At 33.0% G+C, this 26,738-nt stretch overlaps 2 protein-coding genes across 2 annotated transcripts; one reads left to right on the top strand and one right to left on the bottom strand.

Annotated features, from left to right (window-relative positions):
• Positions 1-22,285: 22,285 nt before the first annotated feature.
• Positions 22,286-22,835, bottom strand: LOC120180833 (histone H4). The gene has a single exon (XM_039186128.1). The coding sequence runs from the start codon at positions 22,780-22,782 to the stop codon at positions 22,471-22,473; it is 312 nt and encodes a 103-aa protein (XP_039042059.1). The 5' UTR covers positions 22,783-22,835; the 3' UTR covers positions 22,286-22,470.
• A 432-nt stretch (positions 22,836-23,267) lies between these two features.
• LOC120180825 (protein GAMETOPHYTE DEFECTIVE 1-like) lies at positions 23,268-26,316 on the top strand. Its single transcript, XM_039186119.1, has 6 exons — positions 23,268-23,747; positions 23,834-23,911; positions 24,003-24,083; positions 24,370-24,524; positions 24,610-25,889; positions 26,015-26,316. The coding sequence occupies exons 1-6, from the start codon at positions 23,316-23,318 to the stop codon at positions 26,146-26,148; spliced, it is 2,160 nt and encodes a 719-aa protein (XP_039042050.1). The 5' UTR covers positions 23,268-23,315; the 3' UTR covers positions 26,149-26,316.
• The last annotated feature ends 422 nt before the right edge of the window (positions 26,317-26,738 follow it).

The following is a 26,738-nucleotide window of genomic DNA, read 5'->3' as shown; positions in this document are numbered from 1 at the left end:
TTGGTCGAATCCAACTCTTCGACATGACACATACGAAGAAGGAGACACTCCTGACGCTGACGCTGCAGAAATGGTACCTTTTGGTAGATGTTTTAAATTTACCTGACTTTATTTATATTTGTACCATGACATTTTTTATTTTAATTAATTATTCACTTTATTAGGAAAGATTGAGGGAGAAAAAGGCGGAGTATCATGTTACTGCTTCGAGTCAAGGTATTGTTAATGATGATGACATGAAAACCAAGCTATTAATGACGTTTTGGGTCCTGAAAGATATGGGGGTGCGCTGTCAAGGATCATTCGTACTCCCACAAATATTTGGATCAGTTCATCACAGTATATGTCATCACAGTCTCGATCTTCCCACCAAGAAGTTTGTCGTTTAAAAGAAAAGTTGGCTGAGATGGATCAACAAATGGCTAACTTGAAAGCGAAAAATGAAGCAAGGGAAGCAGAGAGAGCAGCAACAGAAGCAGCCAGAGCAGCAGCAGAAACAGAGAAAAAAGCAACGGCAACACAAAGAGAAGCAGCTGCAGCACAGAGAGAAGCAACATATCAGCAGAGATGTGAAGAATTTGAAAAACGACTCAATGATATGATGCTGATGATTCAGAAAACGCAACCTCAGAATCCACTATCGTAGTCTCATTTATGTTATGAGCATTCTACTGGACCTTGTTTAACTGAACTATATTATTTAATGAAAACTTTTTTATTATATTGGATTTGATGTTGTTTGTTATAGATATAGATATAGAGTTTGATGTTATTATTGTTTTGTTTGTTGGATAATGGAACAGGTTGAAAAAATAGTTTTGGGGTATTCAAGCATAATTTCTAGTACTGTTAAATTCTGTGTTATTTAGCGGCGTTTGTAACAAAAAACGCCATAATATACCTACATTTAGCGACGTTTTTATCCTAGAAACGCCGCTATATACAGACTTTTACCAGCATTTTTCGCAACAACGCCGCAAAACATCAACACCTACTGCAGCGTTTTAGATAAAAAAGCTGCTAAATATCAACACCTATTGCGGCGTTTGTCTAAAAAATGCCGCTAAATATCAACACCTATTGCGGCGTTTGTCAATACCTATTGCGGCGTTTGTCTAAAAAACCCTGCTAAATATCAACACTTATTGCGGCGTTTTTTAACAAAAAACGTCGTGAACTTTAGCGGCGCTATTTTCAACGGCGGTTTTCGTGGCGTTTGTCTTAACGCCGCATGTGTTTTTAGCGGCGCTTATAAACGCCACTAAAGGTTAAAAAAAACGCCGCAAAAAGCCTGTTTTGCTGTAGTGGAGTTATTCTACTATAATAATCATATAAAAAAATTTATGATCTACTATGGACTAACTTACTTTAGTGGTTAAAAGAATCATTGTTGTTCCTAAAGGTTATGGGTTCGAGTATCAGCACTGCGTCAGGATGATTGAACATTTATTGTCAAAATAGATAGTATTTAAAACATATATACTTTATAATCACCTTACTTTAATAAAAAATTACTATGTGTTTTCTTACAGATAAGCATTTAGAATAATAACCAATAATAGAATAATCTCATAAAATAATAAAAAATAAAATAAAATACCTAACAATATCAAACATTTCATAAACAAGTTCAAACGAAGCAATACAATTTAATTTTTAAAAAAATCAAGTGTGTATTGTTTGAAAATGGGCAATAAAAGTTTTGGAGGAGAAAATCTTAACGATAGTTAATGAATTGTTAGTGCACGTAAAACATGGAATGATTTGTTGTCATACCACGATTGCAATGATTTACTTAATTTGGTAGGAGACCAAGATTAATGGAAGGTCTGGCCCAACTTTTATGCAGCTCTGAGATGGGTTTTCTTAGCGCACTTGAATCGGTTTTTTGGCCCAATAGGGCACCCGCCGTAATTGTTTGGCTTAATGGACACCTCAAAAATTAATTTAGGATCTACGTTATTTTTACAATTCAGAGCGAACTCCTCACGTCGAGGTGACAAGATTCATGAGATTTAATTTTTATATTCTGGACTTAATAGTTTAATATTTCCTCTAGGTGACGAGTTTCTATTAAAAAATTATTTTTTCAGATTATTATGCGAATTTAAGATTAGAAAGAAAAAAATACACATGAACTCTTCATGTTGCGGTGACAAGTTCAGTTAGATTTTTTTTTGAAAAGAAGTACAAACTTAATACATTATATTAGACTTTCAGAAATGCACATCAGAAGAAAAGAACTACACACTTAATACAGTAACATAAATACGTAAATAGGACTAACCTTACTAACACCATAAACATTAAATAAAATTATTGACATAGCAGTATTGATTAAGAAGTTTTAATATTCCGTAATCAGTAGACTCGTTAGAGGTAAGATTAAGTTCTTTAATTCCCCATTTTTTTGTTGTTTTTGTTCACGTACGAATTGGAACAATCCTTCTGGGTTTCCATCATCTATGTTTATTTCTTGATCATTTGTTTGAGTTGGTGGGATATTTGAGCTGGAAGTAACATCCTCAATGGTATGAGCAATGTCAGATCATCGAATTCTACAAACAAATCAACATTAGACAAAGAGTGATAATAATATGTCTCAATCATTCCAGCAAGGTCTACATTCATTGCTTAGATGAAACCTCGTGCTTGATAGTGAAAATTTATAATATAAGAAAGATATTCTTCTACTGCTGCCGAGTAGAACTCTTATTTCTATATTGAACTTCAACTCGTATAGTTGAATGTTTTTGGGAAACACATGTTATAAATTTACAATCGTAAAAAACAATTGAACAAATAGTTGAAATATTTAAAAAAAACTCAAGCTTTGGAAGTGAAAGATTAAAGGTGTTTTGGGTTTTTTTTTGCTTCAGTAGTACAACAAAATGACTTTGAACTCAAACATATTAATAGTTATTGTAGATGATTAAATGAGCATTGAAAAGTTGGTGAAATGAGTCATTATTTGACCTATCATAAACACATGTTTTTTCTTATATGAAGTGATAAATGAACCGCAAAAATTTTCCTACTTTGAGTTGATACATCATTGAAAAGTTGCTGAAGATGATAAACCACCACTATTCCACCCATTGTCTGTGTTGTTTAAATTATGCATTGAATGGCATCTGAAAAGTTGCAGAAGATTATAATGCATCACTATTTGGGACAATGCATTATTTCTACAATAAATGACATATGTATTATTGCTGCAATAAAAGTTTACCGAGATGACAAATCATTGAGAGTTGTTGAATGGTAATTAATGATTGGTCGTATTTGTTTTAAATTGGCTCAGTTCAGATGAATCCTCACAAAGCTTGTTATTTTTACAATTGTTTTGAACAAGCAAAAACCAATCTCTCTCTGAAGCTGAGGGGTTGTCCTGAATCTAGTTGAATTCATATTAATATGGATTACCTTCAAAGAAAGCAAGGTCTGCCGAAGTTATGTGGCCATTACAGAGGTGAAGGTCACAATAGGAAGCATTGTCCACATCTCCCAAGATATCGAGTAGGCCGATAATCCTTATGTTGATAAATAATAGACTTTATTGATTGAAATAGTTCTATTACGTTCTTATATTAATGTATTAAGTTTGTAGTTTTTTCTTCCTAATGTGCATTTCTGAAAGTCTAATATAATGTTAATAGTTTATCGTTCTTTTCAACATAATCAATCATATTTTGGTGAGCAAAACAAAATCTACAGAACTCATCTCGACGTGATGAGCTTCTGTGTATTTTTTCTTTACAACATTAAATTCACATAATAATATGAAAAAATATTTTTTAATAGAACTCGTCACCTTGAGGTGATGATTTTCACAGAAAATATTAAAATATTAGGTCTGAAATATAAAAAAATATATATATCATCGAACTCGTCATCTTGAAATGACGAGTTAGCCATAGACTAAAGAAAATATCATAAATCCCAAACTAATTTTTAAGGTGCCCTATTAGACCAAATAATTACGACGGGTGCCCTATTGAGAAAAAATCCACTTGAATTATTTTTAAACATCACAAATGAATGGTATTGGACTGGATTAAGGTAGTTTGCTAGTCAAGTCTATTCTCTTTTGCAAACCCTGTGAATTACACAATCTTTGTTAGGCCTAAACTCAGTACGACGATATGAGAAAGAGAGAGATGGTCATCTGACCTGAATTCGATGGATTTTAACCTAATTCGATCTGATCGATTAATTTTTTATATAAAATAGATTATGGTCAGATCGGTCGGGTTTTTAAGAAAAAATGTTTAAGTCGGATCAAGTTTGAATTTAGGGTGAGAAATACATGACCCGACCTTATCTAAAAATAATATAAATTTATTATTATTATATATATAGATAATTGTGATAATGGCCCTCTACATATTATTTTATTGAATAAAAATAATATTTCTTTTATAAATATATATGCATATGAAGAGTCCGAGCATCACATAGACTAATCAAGATGAGACAGTGGTGTACCTGTGCTAGGGTGGAGGTATTGACCTTATTGGTAGGAGCTAGGGTTGCCTGCAAGTGTGATTTCTTGTAGAGGGCCAATCAATTTTGAGATTGGCAAAAGAACATCTGGAAATAAACTATTTAGTTGTTGCAAATGCTTGGTCCTTTTTCTTTTATGTATGCTTATGGGATATTAGAAAGGCAACTTTGTCTAATCTTACTTCAACTTGATCTCTGTCGTGCGAGTGGCGATGTGGATTAAAAGTTGGATCATATTTTGTTTACTCTGTTTTGTAATATTTGAATCTTTCAACCATGGTTATGAAAGATTACAAAGCAATATATTGAGTTTTATTTTGGTAAAATTTCAACATTCATCCATAATATTTAATAAAATAATAGTTTTAGTTTCTTTTAAAAAAATTAAATTTCAAAGTTTTATTTTAAGATAAAATATCCTATGATTCGATAAAAATTAACAGTTTATTAATATTCAATATTAATCAATGATGTAGTAAATTTTATTTTTTTAATATGATATATGACATATCACTATCTTTTTAAAATTATATATCATATCGGTACTTTAAATACATATAAATTTATAACTTATCACATTAATGATAAATATTAACTATTAATCCTTTAATATTTTTCATCTAACCAAAAGCTACTTATCTGAAAATAAAAAGTTAAAGGTAAAAGTTCTTCAAATTATAAAGATAAAAATAATTATATCATTTATTTTAAAATTATTATTTCTTATAAAATATTCTTTTTGGGGGATGCAGAATCAATGGCTGGTGTACGGTAAAAAACGAGTTTCTTTGTTAAGAATAAGAAGATAAATTAAGAATAAAACTCAAAATATTTAATTACAGTATTATAATTTTAAAAATTTTACAAAATATTATGTATAAATGAAAGATAATTAACAGTTGACGTATACTCTTTTAAAGAGTGTCTTTTTTTTATATATAAATCAATGTCAATATTTTTTGAAAATAATATTCAGTTTATTATTAACAATCTCTAATAAAATGTTTAAAGAATTTTCTAAAAAAATTAGATCTCCCTGTCATTCTAATAGTAGAGATAGAAAGAAGAAGAAAAACCCTAAAATAGGCATTATTAAATCAATAACCCCATTAAATAATTTTTTTAAATCAAGAACCCCTCCCAATATTATTTAGATAGATGCCCGCACATGTCGGACTACCTCTCATCGTACGAAACACGGTGCAATTACTCGCTTTTCACCAGGCGTGAGGTATGTCATACGTGGATGCACTTTTCACAGAACGATATTTAATATTGTTATTTAATACCTCACGCTCAGCAGTACGTGTAACACCCCTAACCCGTATCCGACCCGGATCCGAGTCCGAAGTGTCACATTGACTTTTCAAAACCTTTACTTGTATAAAATAGTGAGTAATTTAAAATTTATTATTACATATAACTTATTCAAAACCTTTACCGAACTATTCAGAGCTTATACAATGTATTATTTTGAATACATGCCAACTAGAACTTTATATATTAAAATACATATTATTCACCTTTCTTCTAATCTGACCTTTGGTAAGGAGAACTGATCTGTCTTGCTCCACATTGCTCTTTACTCTTCTCACTTCGGTAACCTACGTGTGAAACAATCACACGCTAAGTCTATGACTTAGTGAGGCATTAAACACATTAAAATAATTCTAACTACTTAATCATGCATGAACATATCATATCATATCATGTCATGCTATCACACAAAATAATATATCATTTCATTCACAAAAGCATATACTTTACATGTAATATATTTTTATTGTTATCTCTTTGTTAGCTCATGTATATCTGTGAGAACTGTAGATATGTGAGTCTATTGAGGTTGTACACTATGCTGTCACCACAGCTCGTATAAGGTCCCACTAGGGGCTATGAATTTTGTCCCGAAGGACCTATGTATTGTATTTGTCCCAAAGGACCACTCCTTAAGAACCATATACATATTTCAATGGATCACATATGTGTCTCACAAGACCCTGTAAATGTTCCAAAGAATACATATATGTCCCGAAGGACCATGTAGAACCCTCGACTCTTGGCATGCCAACTATATCTCTAGCTCTCTTTACACATAAAATGGGCATTTTCACTTATATCATTTCACATATACATTTTCATATCACATGTTCACATAAGCTCATAGCTTCTTTCACATATACATGTAGACATATAGCTTTTTTCATATAATTCATATCACTTTTCATATAATTCACATGTTCACATATAACACCTATGACTATATTCATGCATAAATAATAATCATATCACCCATATTAATATTCATAAAATCATGTAATCAAATGTTGGAAGTAGACTCATCGCGAGTCTTTTCTACACACATCATATACTAATGCATATGCACTCACCTTGGCCTCACTAAGTTTTAATCCACTTTTATTCTTTCATCTCTTTTGATTGAATCTTAACTTGATAATTGTTCTGAAACTTGTTCGTGCTTGATATCTATATGATCATACATTGATACATATTAGTATTAAATTGATATACGCTAATATCATTTCTTAGACCAAAAGAAAGGTTTATTTCTATTTCCCCTTGAAGTGCATCGATGCATCCTACCGTGTATCGATGCATCCCTTAACGTGTGCATCGATGCACTCCTTATGCATCGATGCATTAAATGCATTCGATGTTTTCATTTTTAAGAGGCGCATCGATGCACTTCCTGTGCATCGATACACACTGAACAATTTCTGGAGATTTACCCTTGATGCATTGGTGCACATTGAATGTGCATCGATGCACATAGCCCATAATTCATTTTTAAGCCCGAAAATCAACTCAATCAACTCAATTACTTAATCTTTCATCCCCTTTCATGTTCTCAACTCATATACACATGCTTAAACCAATTTATATCCATATAAACCATCTTTAACTTCAAAATTCTATTCCTCATATGTAACTCAAGAATTAAACCAACTTTGCAATATGTTTTAATTCCAATTCTATGGCTTCTAACTTTTTAATTAGACACTTGACAAGTCAAATTTAACTTCCAACTCTAGTTATGAACTCTATTTCAAGATTTCACCCAAGAACCTCAAATCTTTAATCCCTCATAACTCCATCATACTTTGATTTTAAGATAACTTAAGCTTTCCTTAAGCTTAGTTATCATCTAATAATCAAAACCAACCTTAAAATCAATAATTAATCCATAAACAAAGAAACTCACCTTTGAGCTTGGAGATACGGGAGGAGGAAAAAGAAGAAAGAAAACTCTGGATAATTCTCTTCTTTCCCACGTGGTTCCTTTTCTTATAAAAGGAATATAAAAATCTTACTTGTCAATTTACCATTTTACCCTTTAATTCATTCAATAATTACTAAATAACCTTCATCATATTTCCAATAAATCATTGAACTATTTAATTATCCTACTTTGATCACCAATTTCTGAAACTTTACAATTTGGTCACTAACCCGGTATTGAGGATGTTACAAATCTCCCCTCCTTTAAAGAAAATTCATCCTCGAATTTTCACTGAACAAATCAATAAGAACATATCTTCTATTGTTCTCATGTTACCTCATTTCTTAATCTTTCTTTCCTTTATATCTTCAACTACCTTTTTTTCCTTTATACATTTATCTACTGTCACTTATCATATAAACAGTAACTAGTAACTTTAATTCCTTTCTGTCTTTTCTCTCCTTCCATTATACATTTTCCTTTGACCATTTCTACGACTTCATATAACATCACTAATCATGAGTAACATCCATTTTCATCACTTAACCTCATAAATCCCTCTTTAATTGTCTTATAACAATAACCAACTCGTTTTCCAACATCATTTGACCGAGAACACAACATTAGATATTCTTTAAATATAATTAACATACACTTTTAAAGAATCTTTTCACATCACCTTGCACACTTTTCTTACTTCTATATCAAAATTGTCTTCTACACTTCTATATAACCTTTATTGTATCTGATCCTTTAACTCATCCCTTTTATTTCTTTATTCCATTATTCCTTTATTTATTACTTATACCCAAATCATATCTTTCCTTTCATGTTCACAAACTCTTGTCTTATCACCTATACTCATCTCTATGTACCAATCTTCATGGCATCCTCATAACTTTGATAACCCATTTACTTATACAAAACTTCATTCTTTATCATTTCTTATACTTGTATTTTCTTTCCTTAAGGTTCCATACAAATACTTATCTTCTTTTCTACATCATAGCTATCGGATCAGAATACACAACTATATTCAGTTTCACATCATAATTGATTAACTCAACTCTATCTTTTCCTCCAATTTTATAACTCTATCACCTTTACTTTGACAGCTAGTCAATAACATCTGTCCAATCTAGGACACAAGCCCTAGTCAACCAATCATATACATTATTTCCAATCAAAATTATCTCAAAATTAGTTTATTTAACTTATCAATTTCACCTCTATTCTCATACATCCTGTAATTTCCGTTGCTCAAACTCAACATTCTGACTTCCTTTGTCTTATAATCTGATCATCGATATACTCATTCTTAAACTCTTCTTATCAATCCTCAACTTTACTCAAATATGCAAATCCTTACTTCCCTTTCCTTTACTATACCACATTACTATGATCCAAATATACAACTTTATCCAGATCAATTTCATATTTGGTTATCATATCCTAACAATATCTTATAATCTTATAATTCCAGTACATTTTTATCACATACTCTGGTTAGCCAACGCTAACTCTTTCATCTTAACTGCAAACCCTTATCATAAACACACTATTGTTTATGCTCAATACTGTTACTTCGTTTCAAACTCATAAGCTCTGACTTTATACATCTTATACGCTTGTCACTAATGCATTTATCCTTGAGTTCTTCTATAAGTACTCACCACGTCATTCGATCTTTTTAACGTTCTTATGGTGACACTTGTTCACCATATTCTATCTTATCCACATACTAACAAAACTAATCCATAACGCTTTTCCGATTCAAAACAATAAAGATCTTCTTTCACTATTCTAATATGATTTCAACTTTTGAAATAACCTTTAATCTTATAAGACATTTTCTAAGGTTTCCGCTCTTCATCCTGCCTGGCCAGGGCAGGTGAATTGCTATCACCATCAGATTTGTCAGCTATCAATTTACTTTACTTTGACAATTTCTATAATCAATTCCTACTACATCATACAAATCTTATTCTATTAGCAAGACAACATACTCCTTACACTATCAGATCAGAAATTTTCACTTTTAGTTGGCATGTACATTTTTTTAAACCTCATTGGACTTTGGTTTAAGCCTAGAATCGGCTAAACCTAACTCTGATACCATTAAATATAACACCCCAACCCGTATCTGACCCGGATCCGAGTCCGAAGTGTCACATTGACTTTTCAAAACCTTTACTTGTATAAAATAGTGAGTAATTTAAAATTTATTATTACATATAACTTATTCAAAACCTTTACCGAACTATTCAGAGCTTATACAATGTATTATTTTGAATACATGTCAACTAGAACTTTATATATTAAAATACATATTATTCACCTTTCTTTTGATCTGACTTTTAGTAAGGAGAACTGACCTGTCTTGCTCCACATTGCTCTTTACTCTTCTCACTTCGGTAACCTACGTGTGAAACAATTACACGCTAAGTCTACGACTTAGTGAGGCATTAAACACATTAAATAATTCTAACTACTTAATCATGCATGAACATATTATATCATATCATATCATATCATGCTATACACAAAATAATATATCATTTCATTTAATCAAATGTACACATCATTCATCATATCAATCATATAATACAATTCATATCACAAAAGCATATACTTTACATGTAATATATTTTTATTGTTATCTCTTTGTTAGCCCATGTACATCTGTGAGAACTGTAATATGTGAGTCTATTGAGGTTGTATACTATGCTGTCACCATAGCTCGTATGAGGTCCCACTAGGGGCTATAAATTTTGTCCCTAAAGACCTATGTACTGTATTTATCCCGAAGGACCACTCCTTAAGAAACATATACATATTTTAATGGATCACATATGTGTCTCACAAAACCCTGTAAATATTCCAAAGAATACATATATGTCCCGAAGGACCACGTAGAACCCTCGACTCTTGGCATGCCAACTATACCTCTAGCTCTCTTTACACATAACATGGGCATTTTCACTTATATCATTTCACATATACATTTTCATATCACCTGTTCATATAAGCTCATAGCTTCTTTCACATATACATGTAGACATATAGCTTCTTTTCATATAATTCATATCACTTTTCATATAATTCACATGTTCACATATAACACCTATGACTATATTCATGGATAAATAATAATCATATCACCCATATTAATATTCATAAAATCATGTAATCAAATGTTGGAAGTAGACTCATCGCGAGTCTTTTCCACACACATCATATACTAATGCATATGCACTTACCTTGGCCTCACTAAGTTTTAATCCACTTTTATGCTTTCATCTCTTTCGATCGAATCTTAACTTGATAATCGTTCTGGAACTTGTTCATGCTCGATATCTATATGATCATACATTGATACATATCAGTATTCAATTGATATACGCTAATCTATCATTTCTTAGACCAAAAGAAAGGTTTATTTCTATTTCCCCTTGAAGTGCATCGATGCATCCTACGTGTATCGATGCACCCTTAACGTGTGCATCGATGCACTCCTTATGCATCGATGCATTAATTGCATTTGATGTTTCCATTTTTAAGAGGTGCATCGATGCACTTCCTGTGCATCGATACACATTGAACAATTTCTGGAGATTTACCCTTGATGATTCGGTGCACATTGAATGTGCATCGATGCACATAGCCCAGAATTCATTTCTAAGCCCGAAAATCTACTCAAATTAAATCAAATGCTTAATATTTCATCCCCTTTCATGTTCTCAACTCATATACACATGCTTAAACCAATTTATATCCATATAAACCATCTTTAACTTCAAAATTCTATTCCTCATATGTAACTCAATAATTAAATCAACTTTGCAATATGTTTTAATTCCAATTCTATGGCTTCTAACTTCTTAATTAGACTTTTGACAAGTCAAATTTAACTTTCAACTCTAGTTATGAACTCTATTTCAAGATTTCACCCAAAAACCTCAAATTTTTAATCCCTCCTAACTCCATCATACTTTGATTTTAAGATAACATAAGCTTTCCTTAAACTTAGTTATCATCTAATAATTAATCCATAAACAAAGAAACTCACCTTTGAGCTTGGAGATACGGGAGGAGGAAGAATAAGAAAGAAAACTTTGGATAATTCTCTCCTTTCCCACGTGATTCCTTTTCTTATAAAAGGAATATAAAAATCTTACTTGTCAATTTACCATTTTACCCTTTAATTCATTCAATAATTACTAAATAACCTTCATCATATTTCCAATAAATCATTGAACTATTCAATTATCCTACTTTAATCACCAATTTCTGAAACTTTACAATTTGGTCACTAACCCGATATTGAGGATGTTACAGTACGCGAGGTCCACGAGACATTGAATCATCGCGAGTAATTTATCGCAAGTGATATTCAATATACCTCGCGTCTTACAAAAGGCGAGGAATGTTGTTCGAATTAAATGCAACAATTTTTATTTATGTGACATGATAATATTACTTTCTTTTTATGTTAACATTTGAACATAATATTTAATAAAATAACATTTATTCGAACATAATATTTATATATATAATATTTATTTGAATATAACTTCTATAATCTTTAATAAAATATCATTTATTGAAACATAATATTTTTATACATAATATTTAATAAATTCTATACTCTCTTACATAACCTAATTGTAAAATGTAACAAAACAAAATTGCTTCATGGTTAAAAAAACAAGAAGAATAACAAGTACATAGATTGTTATTATATCTTTGCCAAAGTTGGTGGTGTGAATTACACAAGTAGCCGGTTGGACAAGTGCAGGCTTCGATTTGTTCTGGGAATAGAATATTATGACGATGCCACGATATTAACCCTAAAAATAAATTCACCTCCAAACGAATAACTTCTAAATTTATTTTCGTAAGATCAAGAGCTCTCACGATTCAAAATCCTTCGTCCCTTAAATCACCCCCAGAACAAATTAGAATGAGGCCATACACATATATGGTGTTGATATTACATTTTTCGGCAAATATAATTATACATTCCTTTTCTATATAAAACTTCATGATTATTAGCAGTAGAGCATATTTTGTGAAACCTTTTCTCGGCTTGGTTTCATGGCATAATATCGTAACTATTATTGAAACATTTTGAAAAATATAATACCCGTCCGCAACTTCATGAAAACTCTTGCAACTCAACTACGTGTTGACGAAATCAACTATATAACTAAAAGCCACGTGCACAAGAATTTTTAATAACAAATATCTCAAGAATAATTCCACCATATTAAAACATATTTCTGCCATTTTGTTTGGAAATAGGATGAGGAATACAACCAAAATGGGCCTTATTTATAATTTTCCTCACACCGGTTACGAAGCGAACATAGGGACCTCGCATCTTCCAAGAAGCGAGGTACATTGAAAAGGCGCGACACTTTGAATCAAATAATATTAACGTATCAGATTGCAACTTGTATTTCACATGGCGCAAGGTACGATAAATCTGAATCTAATAATATTTGACGTTTGATGGACCTCACTATGAGTATAATGCGAGGTTCGATTCCCTAATGATATTATTTTTTAAGGAATTATTATATGAAATTTAATTTATAAATAGCATCACAAATAACACGTTGTCGATGAAATGTTTGAGCTTAGAGGTGTTATTATCTTCAAATTGAAATTGGGGTACCAATCGTGTTTAAAATGCTTGAAAAGGAAAATAAATCACGTTTAAACTAACAAACATAATTTAATATTGGCTTAAACAACTCTAAAAATGAATGTGTGTATTTTAATTTTAATACACAGAATAATTTGATGTTGTCTTTTATAATAAACGGATACCAATATGACAGTAAAATCAAAGGAAAACTTCATCTTAGAGCCTTGTATTTTTTTACAACAATAGCCTGAACAACTGTTGTACCTTTAAAGCCTCGAGAGCCACAAGCGTTTCACAAAGAGTGTTCGCTTACAAGAAGAGTCTCGAGAGCCCCAACTGGAAATCTAGATGCCACCAGAAGATGATGCCTTATGTTCTTGGTACCGTCAATACAAAATGCAAAGAAAAATCCTCAATAGCATTTTCCCTAGTAGAGGAACCTTATGTCATGCTGAAAGGCTAACGAAGGACAAAACTAACAAAGCACAAGGCTTGCGAAGCAAGGCAAACACTTTTTATAACTGCCACCGGAACAACACTACCACTAGAAGAGGATGCCCTTTTTAAACTATAAGTGGATTTTTTAGAATAAATAAATCATTTATGAATGAAACAAGATGGTTAGGTTTGGTGGAACAAGATTTATAAATTTTATATAACCACCGTGGCAGTAAACTCGTGCCTTATACACCATGAGTTTCATTTCATTTCACACGTCAACCTACCACGTCAAATCAGCTTCTGCCACGTTAGGAATCTCTGAATAACTTGTTTTTGCAAAACATTAGTTACCTACCATATCATATCAGGAATATAATTTGCAAGTTCATGTCTCTTCCATATCATTCAAGAAACTAGTCTACTAAAAAATGAGGCTTCCATTCAAATTCATAATTCAAGCAATTGAAGATGAAAAAACAAACCATATAGAACTTGAGTTAAGGCAAAGATAAGGGATTTGATTAACAACTATGTATATCGTAAATTTATTTGACGCTTATCGATTATTACATAGATTGAAATAATTATAATTTCTTGCATATTTTGATATTCTCTTTGCATAATCGTAGATATCTTCAAAACATGTCGAGAAGAGAAAGTGTTACTGCTTTGATATACTATGATGGCAACATTATGTATGATGAATCTCTCGGTATTGTCTTTTAGTGCGAACATACTGTTATAATAACGTTTTGAAGAATTTAACTTATAAGAAGTTGATGAAATAAGTTAAGAACATTGTTCCACATGGTCGCTGGAAAAAAATTAAACCATTGAAGTATCGACTACTTACGTCGTTAGAACCACTAACATACTCAATATACAAGGTTAAGACGATGGTGATGTAGACATGATGCTCGATTGTCACATGCAATATTCATTAGGAGGGCCACTTGAGCTATATATAACTTTTTCTAATGCTAATGATGCTACTACAATTAGTGTCTCAAGTTGGATACAGACATATTTTGATTTTGATCCTAATGTTTTTAGTCTGATAGCTAATTTATGTAAGTACTTCAATTTATTGAGTACATAAATATGGGTCGATGACTTGGGTGCATCATCATCTTTGATGCCAAGGCATTCTTGCGTGCTTGGATTTTGACCTAAATCAGCCAGCAATGCCACTTCCAACTTAAATTCCATAGCGTAGTGGTGTCGGTGCTTCATCGTCTTTAATGCCAAGGTATTTTTGCGAAGCTAGTTTAGAGTTTGACCTAAATAAGCCAACAACACAATTTTCAATGCACAATCCATATCGTAGTGGCACCAGTGCTTGTTGAAAATATTTTGATGTTTTGATATAAAACAAATAAGTATAAATGAATTTTAAGATTTTACAAAGAATTTTATAAGTATATTCGATTCAATTAATCAAATATCAAATTATTACTCCAAGTCTTTCAAGATCAATTTCAAACCTTACTAAATGTGTAAAATTGTGTTTTATAATTAATATATTTTTAAAATATTTTTCACAAAGTATTTTGAACCAAAATCAATTTTTCAAAGGGATGCACCGATGCACCAATCCATGCATCGATGCACCAATGAATAAATTGAACATCGAATGCAGTTTATGCATCGATGCACTCTCCATGCATCGATGCACTCAGGTTTTAATGAAAACATCAAATGCATTTGATGCATCGATGCACAATCCATGCATCGATGCACTCAGGCTATTTTGAAACATCGAATGCACTTCATGCATCGATGCACTCTTAGTGCACCGATGCACTAAGGGTCCAACGGTCAAAATATTTGAATTTTACACTTGATGCACCGATGCACCTTGTGTATGCATCGATGCACTGACGCTCCCAAATGATTTTATTAATTGTTTTCACACTTAAACGGCTCTATTGACTCCACTAATCATCCCTAACGTTCAAAATCAATTGAAGGAGTATTTAAACAAGCTTAGAAGCCATTGATCAATAACAAGAAACAACAAGAATCAAGAGAGAATCAAAGAGAAAACAGCAAATCTCAAGTTTGAGTATTTTCAAGCCTATTTCATTCAATATTCATTTTGCTTTCAAGAACACTACTTGTACTCAATTGTATTCATTTTTAGTGTTATTTTCTTTGTTCTAGAATTATGTAAACAATATACCTTGTGAGGATTTCCAAGTAAGTTTGCAAATTTGTAATCTTCTCTTTGAGAAAGAGTGTTCTCAAGAATTGGGGTATATTCTTGAGGAAGTTGTAAGGTTATCTTTTTGGCCTCAAAATAAAGAACAAATTAGTGAATTTGTTGGAAAATCCTTAGTGTGGATAGCTAAGGTAGTGGACGTAGACTTTGGTTGAGAAAGTCGAATCACTCTAAATCGCTGTGCAAATCTTTTCAATTTTCTGCAAAAGCTTCCACCAAAATTTCGATTGACAATTCACCCCCTCTTGGCCGATTCCATCGATCAATTAACTCAACAGTGCTTCATCGTCTTTGATGCCAAGGTATTCTTGTGTTGATGTCAACTTTGATCTTGGTAAAATAGTTTGTGAGCGATCTCATGATCGACACTTAACTTCTACTCCTATTATCCCGTAGTCGACGACATTAAACTATTCTGGTTTGAGGGGGACATTTCTGATGAAGAATCGGTAAGGGAGATCGGCCCAGATGGTCTTGTAGTAGGCCCCTTCAATGAAGAATCAGAGGATTTAAATATGTCGGAGGGGAGCGAATGATGATGAAATTCCACATGTTGTTCCTTATGTTTCTTATTACCAGCCACCATCTCATTTCACAACAGTAGATATGTAACCTCTAAACGTAAAGGAACTTTCGTAATTACCAGAGCTTGATGAATACCACCAACGTGCTCATGGAGAGCTCTATATTGGAATGACATTCAGAGTAAAAGAACTCGTCGTGGTTGTAATAAAGAATTATAATACACGCTATTCGATTATATAAAATATGAAAAAACATATGCAAGTAAGTATATCGACGAATATGTCCACAAGCACGAAGGTTGTAATTAGAGGGTTCACGTATCATGATTGAAAAAGATAAAAAACATGTGGACGCTAACAAAATACGCCCAACCTCATACATGCACCATGAGCAGGCTCAATCAGGATCATCCAAACTTAGATGTTCATGTGCTTTGTAAGGTCTTCATACCACTAGTGAAAGCAAATCCACATATATGAATTACTGCAATTACATCCCATACGACTACATGGTTAACTACTATAAAACATAGTATGCTAAGTATCATGCTCAACAGAAAATGTTCAATCAATGGGAAGAATCGCACATAGAGTTATAGAAATGGCTGAAATTTATGAAGAAACACATACCGAGAACGGTTGTGAAACTTAAAAATACGTCGGCATACGAAAATAATCGTTTCGTACAAGGTGTGTGCCAGTTCCACAACGTATTTTGGACATTTTCGCAGTGTGTGAATGCATTCCGCCACTGTAAGCCGATGGTTCAGGTTAACGACACTTGGTTGTACGAAAGATACACACATATATTGTTGTTGGCGGTTGCAGAAGATGGCAATAAGAAAACTATTTTCATCACTTTCTCAATAGTTGAAAAGGAAGACATAGACTCCTGAAAATTATTCTTTAAGTACTTGCATAAGTATGCTCTTTCACATGTTTTGCGTGAACGTTCTAGTGGGATATGTCTTATTTCTAACAGAGGCACAGAGGTTAGATATGCAATCGAGCAAACGAGACCATCTTAGCAATCTCCTTATATTCATCACCGGTACTATTTATGACATATTATTGTAAACTATCTATAAAGTTTAGGAACAAAGATGAACGCGTAATGGTGCTTCATATAGGTATGTCTTTCACATTTTGGGATTCATATATCTTTTTGTTTATTATTTATAATCAACTATTACATTTTTAATAGCTAGGCCACTCGCATTCCGTACGATAGATTGAGGAGTTGTTCCAAGAAATAAGAATCAACAATCAACAAGGTTACAACTGCCTTGTTAAAATCCCTAGAGAGAAATGGCTTCGATATTTCGATGGGGGTAAACGGTATGGTCACATGACAACGAACTTAGTGGAGGTGACCAATTCATCACTGAAGGGAGTGTGACATTTGCCTATCACTTCCATTGTCAAATCAACATATTATCGGTTGTCAACCCTGTTTGTAACCTTGGAAGAGAAATAGTTGAATTGATTGTAGGTGGCCACAAAATCCACCCAAACCTTCACAGAAGATTACGTGTCTTTCTACAACACTTAAACACGATGAATGTAACATGCATCTCTCGCGAACTAAATCGATTTCGTGTATCGAAATATTCATAACAACACATATGTTGTCAGTCTACGTGATAAAACCTGTGGCTACGGAGTATTCCAAACATTCAAATACTCTTGTCCTCCCGTCATTGCTGCTTGTTCTTTTATACGGATTGACTAAATGGAATTCGTTGATCACCTATACTTACTTCAAACTGTATTCAACGTGTATGAATATGAGTTTCCTCCCATTAGAAACGAAAGGATCCATATGAAGTTGATGATAAATCTACAATAAGACCAAATTTTGCATTATGACGGCAAAAAAAGGTCGTAGAAGATCGACGAGGATTTATTGTGATGAAGACTTAGTGCAATATCAAGAAAAAACCAGACAACTAAAGCTATGCAATATTTGTAGGAATATTGGACACTCAAAGAACAAATTTTCTAATTGATCATGCTCTTGTATCAATTAATTTATATATCATCGAATCGAATATAATGTTTAAGTTTGTTTAAATTATTAATTAAGTTTTAATTATTAATTTATTTAAGTTATCCTTCAACAATATGATTTTTACCCCGCCCCGACCATACCTTTGAAGCCATGTTAGCATCTTCTTAATATATAAAACCAAACTTTGGAACCATGTTGAACGCGATTTTTACCCCGCTTAAAATGTCTTGTATGTGTCGATATTATACTCAATTGAAAGATAAGTTACAATACTACTCCTCTAATATAATAAACTACGAAAATTTTCATATTAAATACCCAAAAAACCCTCGAATATGTTATCAAACTATTTTAGTATTTTCTTCATGCATAAACCAAGCTTTGGAAGCATTTTCAACGTGATTTTTAATCCGCTTACAATGTTCCGTATGTCTCGATATTGGCCTCAACTAAAAGATAAATACCAATAGTATGCTTGTAATCTTATAAATTACAAAAATTTGAGATTAAATTCCCAAAAATACCACTCGAACATGCCTATAGAACTTGCATATTTGGGTTGGAACAACATACCCAGCGTCTTGTAAGACGTGAGATATATTGAATACCTATCGAATAAACTACTCGTGAAGATTCAATGTCTCGTTGACCTCGCATCTTGCAGAGCGCGAGGAATTAAATGTCATTCTATGAAAAGTGCATCCATGTATGACGTAACTCACGCCTGGTGAGAAGCGAGTAATTACACCCCATTTCGTAGGACGCGAGGTAATTCGATATGTGCAGTTTGGGGGCATCCATCTAAATAATATTGAGAGGGGTTGGATGTTTAAAAAAGTATTTAATGACGGTTATTGATTTAATAATGCCCTTAAAATACAACGTCTTAATATAAGAGATTAGTAATTACCCTAAATTAATAAAAAAATAACATAGGAAGGGATTAGATATATGATGGAGAAGATGTGACAATATAAGAAATAATAGCATTATTTTATTAACAATTATGATATTTAAAAATAATAAACTCACATTTAATTTAAAATTTAAGAAATTAATTAAATATATATTTCTTTATTATAAATACAATAAATTTAATAATTAAATTATTATCAATCAATAGTGTAAATAAAATTTTATAATAAATTAAAAGTTTTATATTAGCCTGACTAGTTAGAAAATAGTATTTGTTTTAAAAAGAAAATTTAATTACTATTGAACAATCATAATTATTTGCACTCATAAATTTTATAAAGAGTAATATTTTACTTTATTATTAAAATAGCTTAATAAATTCAATTATTAAAAACTAAAGGGTTAACTAAATGAAAAATTACTTACGTTTATGTTTTGTCAACTTTTGGTTATTGATTTTAAAAAAAAATAATATACGATCATTTTTATTTAATTAAGATATATTCACCACGAGTTAACTGCAATTAACAGTAGTTAAATATTTTAATATAATCACACATTTGGTCTCTGTTATTTACATATTCTCTCAATTTAGTCTTATTTTTAATAAATTAAAATAAATTCAATCTTCCAATCAAATGATGTCACTTGTCATGCCACGTAGGGGGAGTGTTCGATCGAGCCGAGTCGAGTAAAAAAATGTGAGTTATTCGAGTTAACGAGTCTTATTTTACAACTCGAAATTGAATTAAAATTTAGTCGAGTCGAGTAAATTTGTGAGTTTTATTTTATTTTAATTATAAATATTTATAATATTATGATATTATTTGCTTCCAATTTAAATGATCTTTTATAAACATATATAATACATGTGTATTTCTTCATATTTTTTTCATATGTGAAAATCAATCTACTAATTATTAAAATTTTCGAGTTATTTGAGATCTATTTTATGACTCGATTTGAACTTGAATTTTTTTAGTCGAGTCGAGTTTATGAAATTACAACTCGAAGTTAATTCGAGCCAAGTTTTCAAGAGTTGAGTTGAAAAAATTGGTTCTTCTAGTCGAGTCGAATTTTGCTCACCCCTAAAGCCACGTGTCACCATTCAATTGGAAGATTAACTTTATTTTAATTTAATATACTTATTTTCACAAATCAAATAGTGACATGTGTCACCATTTGGTTGAAATTAAACACAAGAAACCAAATTGGGGGAATATTTTATTTAAAAGTATTTTATTTTTATTTTCATTTAAAAATATATATTTTATGTTAAAATTTATTTAAAAATATAACTAAATTGAGAGAATATGTAAGTAATATGGACCATATGTGTGATTATACCAACTATCATGTGACATATCCTATTAATTATTAACAGCGGTTAACTCATGATGACCACGTCTTAATTAAATAAAAACGAAAGTGACCACATCTTAATTAAATAAAAACGAAAGAGACCATATCTTATGCTTCTTGAAATATGTGACAAAAGTGGACAAAACATAAACGTAAGAGATTTTCCATGTAGTTAACATTCAATCGAGTCGAGTTAAAAAAATTCAAGTTATTCGAGTTGACGAGTCCTATTTTACAACTCGGAGTTGACTTGAAATTTTTTCAAGTAGAGTCAAGTCAAGTCTATTTTTCGAGTTTTTGTTTAAATTTAATTATAAATATATTATAACATTATTTAATTCTAATGTAAGTAACTTTCTACAACTATATATACAATACAAATAAATTTCTTCATATTTGATATACATCTATCATACAAAGTAGAATGACTCAATTTAAACTTGAAAATAAATTCACTAATTACTAAAATTTTCGAGTTGTATTTTATAACTCGATTTGAACTTGAAATTTTTTCGAGTCGAGTCGAATTTATGAAATTATAACTCGAAGTCAATGCGAGGAGAAAAAATCGATTTTTCAAGTCAGATTTTGCTCTCCCTAATTTTTGGTGCCCTAAATTGACTCATTATTTTCTTTTCAATTCAGTTTAATACTTGTAGTTAATTATATTACATTTCAAAAATAGTTGCCTAAGTTCGTCCGACCTAGTGAAGGTAAATACAAAATGATTTAATTTAAGCATAGAAGTAGCGTCGAGGAAGAGAAGTCACGAAATCGAAGCCGGAGGTTATAAATGTTGGCTGGGCACTATTTTGAGGGAAATAGCTTGATAGAAAGTATGTGTTGATATAATAAATCGCCGACAAATAGCTTTTACTACTCTACAAACTGGAAAAGGAGCAGTGTGTTGAAATAAGGTTGGCATAAATATGCAAAACTTATGGTGCTTGATTTGACTTCAAAAATCGTATTATGATTGCACTGAGCCTGGTTCCTAGATTCATCCCCTCAACTGTTTTATTCTTTCAGTGAACAGAGGAAAAACATTCAGAAAACATGGAACAGTAACGATACCCAGATCTTAGTTATAGTTCTAATCAATTCAACATGCACGGGTCGCCCATACGTTTCACACTTCATTCCATCCACGGATGAGATTGAAAAACGTTTGATCAGATATTCAATCTACATAACATTATCCACAGAAAGAATCTCCATATCATATGACAACTGTCCACCCACCACGATACAATCTCGATATAAAGAGGGATTGGTGGTGCTAGAAATTTTCAATTGTAAGTATTTAAATATTTAAGAACCCAAGCGAAAGCTCAACAAGATTCCGTAATTTCACAGTGCAATAAGTCAAATTTCCTACATAAATAATACTTGCTTAAAGTTTACCCTAAAATTAACGATATCAACTTTTAATTTTCATTATAAACCTACATTCCATAACAGGGATTACAAATCACACAGGAAACAAACCGACCCAGATAATACCATCCAGTAATCCCAGTACAAGCTAATCCTAAGCTCAGACATTCTTGTTAAACTGACTTAAAATCCGCGAACGCCCTCCGATTCCCAAGTTATCTAACCACCAAACCCGTACAAAGTCCTACCCTGCCTCTTCAGTGCATAGACCACATCCATGGCAGTCACAGTCTTCCTCCTCGCATGTTCGGTGTAGGTAACAGCATCGCGAATCACGTTCTCCAAGAAGATCTTCAAAACCCCACGGGTTTCCTCATAGATTAGACCGCTGATACGCTTCACTCCTCCTCGACGAGCCAAGCGCCGAATTGCCGGCTTCGTGATACCCTGGATGTTATCTCGGAGGACCTTACGATGTCGCTTTGCTCCTCCCTTGCCCAATCCCTTGCCTCCCTTTCCTCTTCCCGACATCTTCAAATCTTGAACCTGTGTGTGTTTATAGCTTAGGCTGATTTTAGAGATTAGATATGAGTACGTATTCTAGCCTAATATGATGGAGTATTTATGGAAGAAGTTGTTAGGGATAGTGATCCGTGATGTGTCTTCACTATGGATTACAGCCGTTGACAAGATATAACTGAGAGTTGAGATGAGGAGAAGCATCGACGCGGATCGCTGATGTCGATTGTTTTAGCGGTTACTTTGAAGCGCGTTTTATGATTTGTGTTTCTTTTGTGAGCTGAAAAATGAAAACTCGAGATCGGTTTTTTTTTTTTTTTGAGCGTCAACCAGCGCACCATTATTTGCCAATTGTCAGCCCAACAAGAAAGCCCTTGTTAATAGTTTTGGGCCCAAGATATCGATTTACGATCCGTTTAATTATTTAGTACGTCGTCGTTTTGCTTTCTTCATAAATACACCCAAAGCGGAAGAGCCCTCATTGTCTTCATCTCTATACCCTACACCAAAAACCCTTACCTTTTAATCTGTCTGTTTGAAAAGCTATGGGGTTTTTCGATATTAATATCCCCTACGCCGATTCCACGCCGGCCAACAAAGCGAACATCGCCGCAAAATCCACCCGCATTAAAATCGTGATCAAAGCGATGGAGATGGGTTATACGGGAATCGCATACAACCGTACGATAAGGGGAGTCATGTCTGATCGCGACCGTTGTTCAATCCCTCTCCTCAGTCTGTCCTCTCTCCTCAATATCGCCCCTTTTCTGTCCTCTTCCGTTAACTTCCACCGAGATCTCCTCGGGGTCCCTCGCTCCTCTCCTTTCCGCCAGTACACGCGCCTCACCATCTGTATCGACACTGCATCGCAGTCGCAAGCTTTAAATTCGGGAAATCCGGTATTGAAGACGTATGACATTGTTGCCGTTAGGCCGCTGAACCAAAATGCTTTTGATCATGCCTGCGAAAAATCCGAGGTCATTAATTAATTTGAATTTTAATCGAGTGACAATTGGAGATACGTGTTTTAATCTTCTATTTATTTATTTATTTTATGATATAGGTGGATATAATTTCAATTGATTTCTCGGATAAGTTGCCGTTTCGATTGAAATTGCCCATGATTAAAGCTGCTATTAAGGTTTGTTGTAGACTTGATTTCTATTTTCTTTCAATATGGAAATATTGATTTGTTTTGATGGATAATTTCTTTTTATTTTTGGGTCTCACAGCGTGGGATTTATTTTGAAATTACATATTCTGATCTTATTGTGGACGTTCAGCAAAGGAGGCAAATGATATCCAATGCTAAGGTGAGGAATCCAGAGCTTGTTGCATCCCCCCCCCCCCCTTGAAAATTTGGATTTTATTATTATTTTCCCTGATAATTGATGTGTTTTAGCCCGTTACAAAATTATAAATTCATAGATGATGAAATGCAATCAACTAGGCTAAATATGGATATTAGGTTATGGTTATTTAGTTGCTTTCTAAGATGCAATTTTGGTTGTTCATCGTAGATGTGTTTTAGCCCATTACTAAAATATAAATTTCGGATGTTGTCAATGTGAACTAATTATCTGAAGCATACTGTCCCAGTTGCTGCTGGATTGGACTCGAGGAAAAAATATCATATTTTCTAGTGCTGCGCCTTCTGTTTGTGAAGTTAGAGGGCCAAATGATGTTGCAAACTTAGCATCTTTGCTTGGCCTCTCCATGGAACGAGCTAAAGCAGCTATTTCCAAAAATTGTAGGTATGCTAATTAGCAAAACTTTGTTGTTTTAGGGCTTTAGTTAATGTTTCATTCTATGCGGAACTCCTATTGTTTCCTCTTTCAGGAGTCTTTTGACTAAAGCGTTGAGAAGAAAACACTTTTTCAAGGAGGTTATCAGAGTTGAAGCAGTGTCATCTAGTCAGCCATCTGACTCTGAAGCACCTTGGTCTGCAGACTGGCTTAAGTGGGATCCCATCTCTAGTGGTGAAGGCGATTTATTGCTGGATGACATGGCAAAGTCTTTTGCCTCCAATAACGTATCTAGAACTGTAAAAGTGATTGATTTTGATTCTATTATTGACAAGATGCCATCTCATGGTTTCCAAGTTAAGGATATGATATCTGGAACTGAAACTTCCTTCCGGTCACCGGAAAAAGTCAAAAGCTTTATTGACAGAGGTGATGCTTCATTAGATAATACATTTTCAAAACATCTAACCTCTGTATTTGGGTCTCAAGAGGTAGACCTTGCAAGTAATGCTAGAAAAACTTCTACAGGTTCTGAGGAAGTGATGATTAACACAGTAACAACTGAGGAAGAACTAGAGAGTTATAATGCCTCAAATGTAGTATTTGCCTCTGTTGAAACCGAAAACCAAAACCACTGTCTGTTCCCAGAAAAGCACAATGAGCAAAATGTTGTGGTACTAGATGAGAATGTGAGCAACTGTGTAAATGCTGTAATAAGAAATGAGAATGTCGTATCCCATCAGACATCGGCCATGGACATTGAACTGGGTGCAGCTGCTTTGGAGATTTCTCCTCCATCTGAAAACAATAGTTTACCTCCTACTCAGGGTGGGGAATGTAATAGTTCTAAAGTTTCTCATGTAGATTTAGGTGCCGAGACTGTTAAGGTGGATGATATTGCAGTTGATATGGATATGGAAGACCACGAGAATGCGCCATTGTCTTTGAATAATATGGCTTTGCTTGAAAACATCTCAGAAAGGATATCATTAAGGGCTTTTGAAGATGATGCAGGTACTGCTGATCAAATTTCACTTCAGCAGTGTGACAGTGAGATGAGGGTTACAAATGACTCCTGGGTGGCAAACCATGAAAACCAAGTCTTGGTGGAAGGGCAAAAGCTTGCAGAAGGTGATGGCAAAATGAAAGATCTTGCATCTGTCTTAAACGATGAGTCTCTGCCTGAAGATGTCATTGAAAGTGAATCAACCAAAGTAGTTCATAATTCATTTCCCAAGTCCAATCCAAAGATGAAAACAAAAGGCATCTCTTCTTCCATAATTAATGAGGTCCGAGAGGTGGCACTGGAAATGAAAGAGCATGGAGAAGATGGTAGCAAAACTAAAGATCCTACTCCAGTTCAGCGAATATCAGGTATTAATATCAATATATGAAAGTGAGATGGCTTTGGGTTTCTGTGTGTTGGCTTGTTTTCTTTTTTTCCCAATCAACATGCTTTGCTTCTCCTGATATGACATGAAGTTGCCTATGAAATGCAGGAAAATCAAGAAGAAGACATGGGAATCCTCGTCAAGCACCCTCATTTCCTTTACGGCTTAGCTTATATCCTGTATCTTTCAAGAGGCGAACAACTCAAAAATCAGAGCGCAGGGTGAAGATGACTGAACTTTAATTATGCGATTACATGGTTCAACTCTTAAGATTTTGTTTATAGACTACTGTAATCCAAATAGCTGGAAAATTTTCATTTTTAATTGGATAAAACATGAAACTATGAATTCCGCATATGAAAAAAAAAGGGAAATCAGGTATAATTATGGCCATTGTCTTTGAATTGTTGGTTACTTGTAGAATTTTCCAGGGTAATTCGTAAGAGAGATCTATAATCGAGCCCTTTTGAAGGGTGAATGAATTGAATCCTGTCAATTGGGAGAATGGGCCTCAAACCTTTAAGATTGAGAATATGGATTTGAATTTTGATTTTTGATTTTTTTTTGGTATGATTTCAAGTTTCAACCAGTAGTTTGGAAATCCATTTGTTCAGATATGTTGTTCTTTTTCGCATCTTATGTTAAATCATTCAATGAAGACTAAAGGCTACCCAGTTTGCATTGGGCAAACGAGTATCTAATTTTCCATTCAAAGAGAGAGGAAGACAATATTAGCTCCTAATTTCAGCTAATGTCATGGTGCCACTCAATATTTTTAGCTTGTTGAGAATGTGAACAGTTAACATCAGTTAGTGAATGTGGCAGTTTATGT

This window comes from Hibiscus syriacus, unplaced genomic scaffold, assembly GCF_006381635.1.
Source record: "Hibiscus syriacus cultivar Baekdansim isolate YM2019G1 unplaced genomic scaffold, ASM638163v2 tig00003715_pilon, whole genome shotgun sequence".
Lineage (NCBI taxonomy): Eukaryota > Viridiplantae > Streptophyta > Magnoliopsida > Malvales > Malvaceae > Hibiscus > Hibiscus syriacus.
The sequence above is the reverse complement of the archived record's forward strand: the minus strand, read 5'-3'. Positions and strand labels throughout refer to the sequence as shown.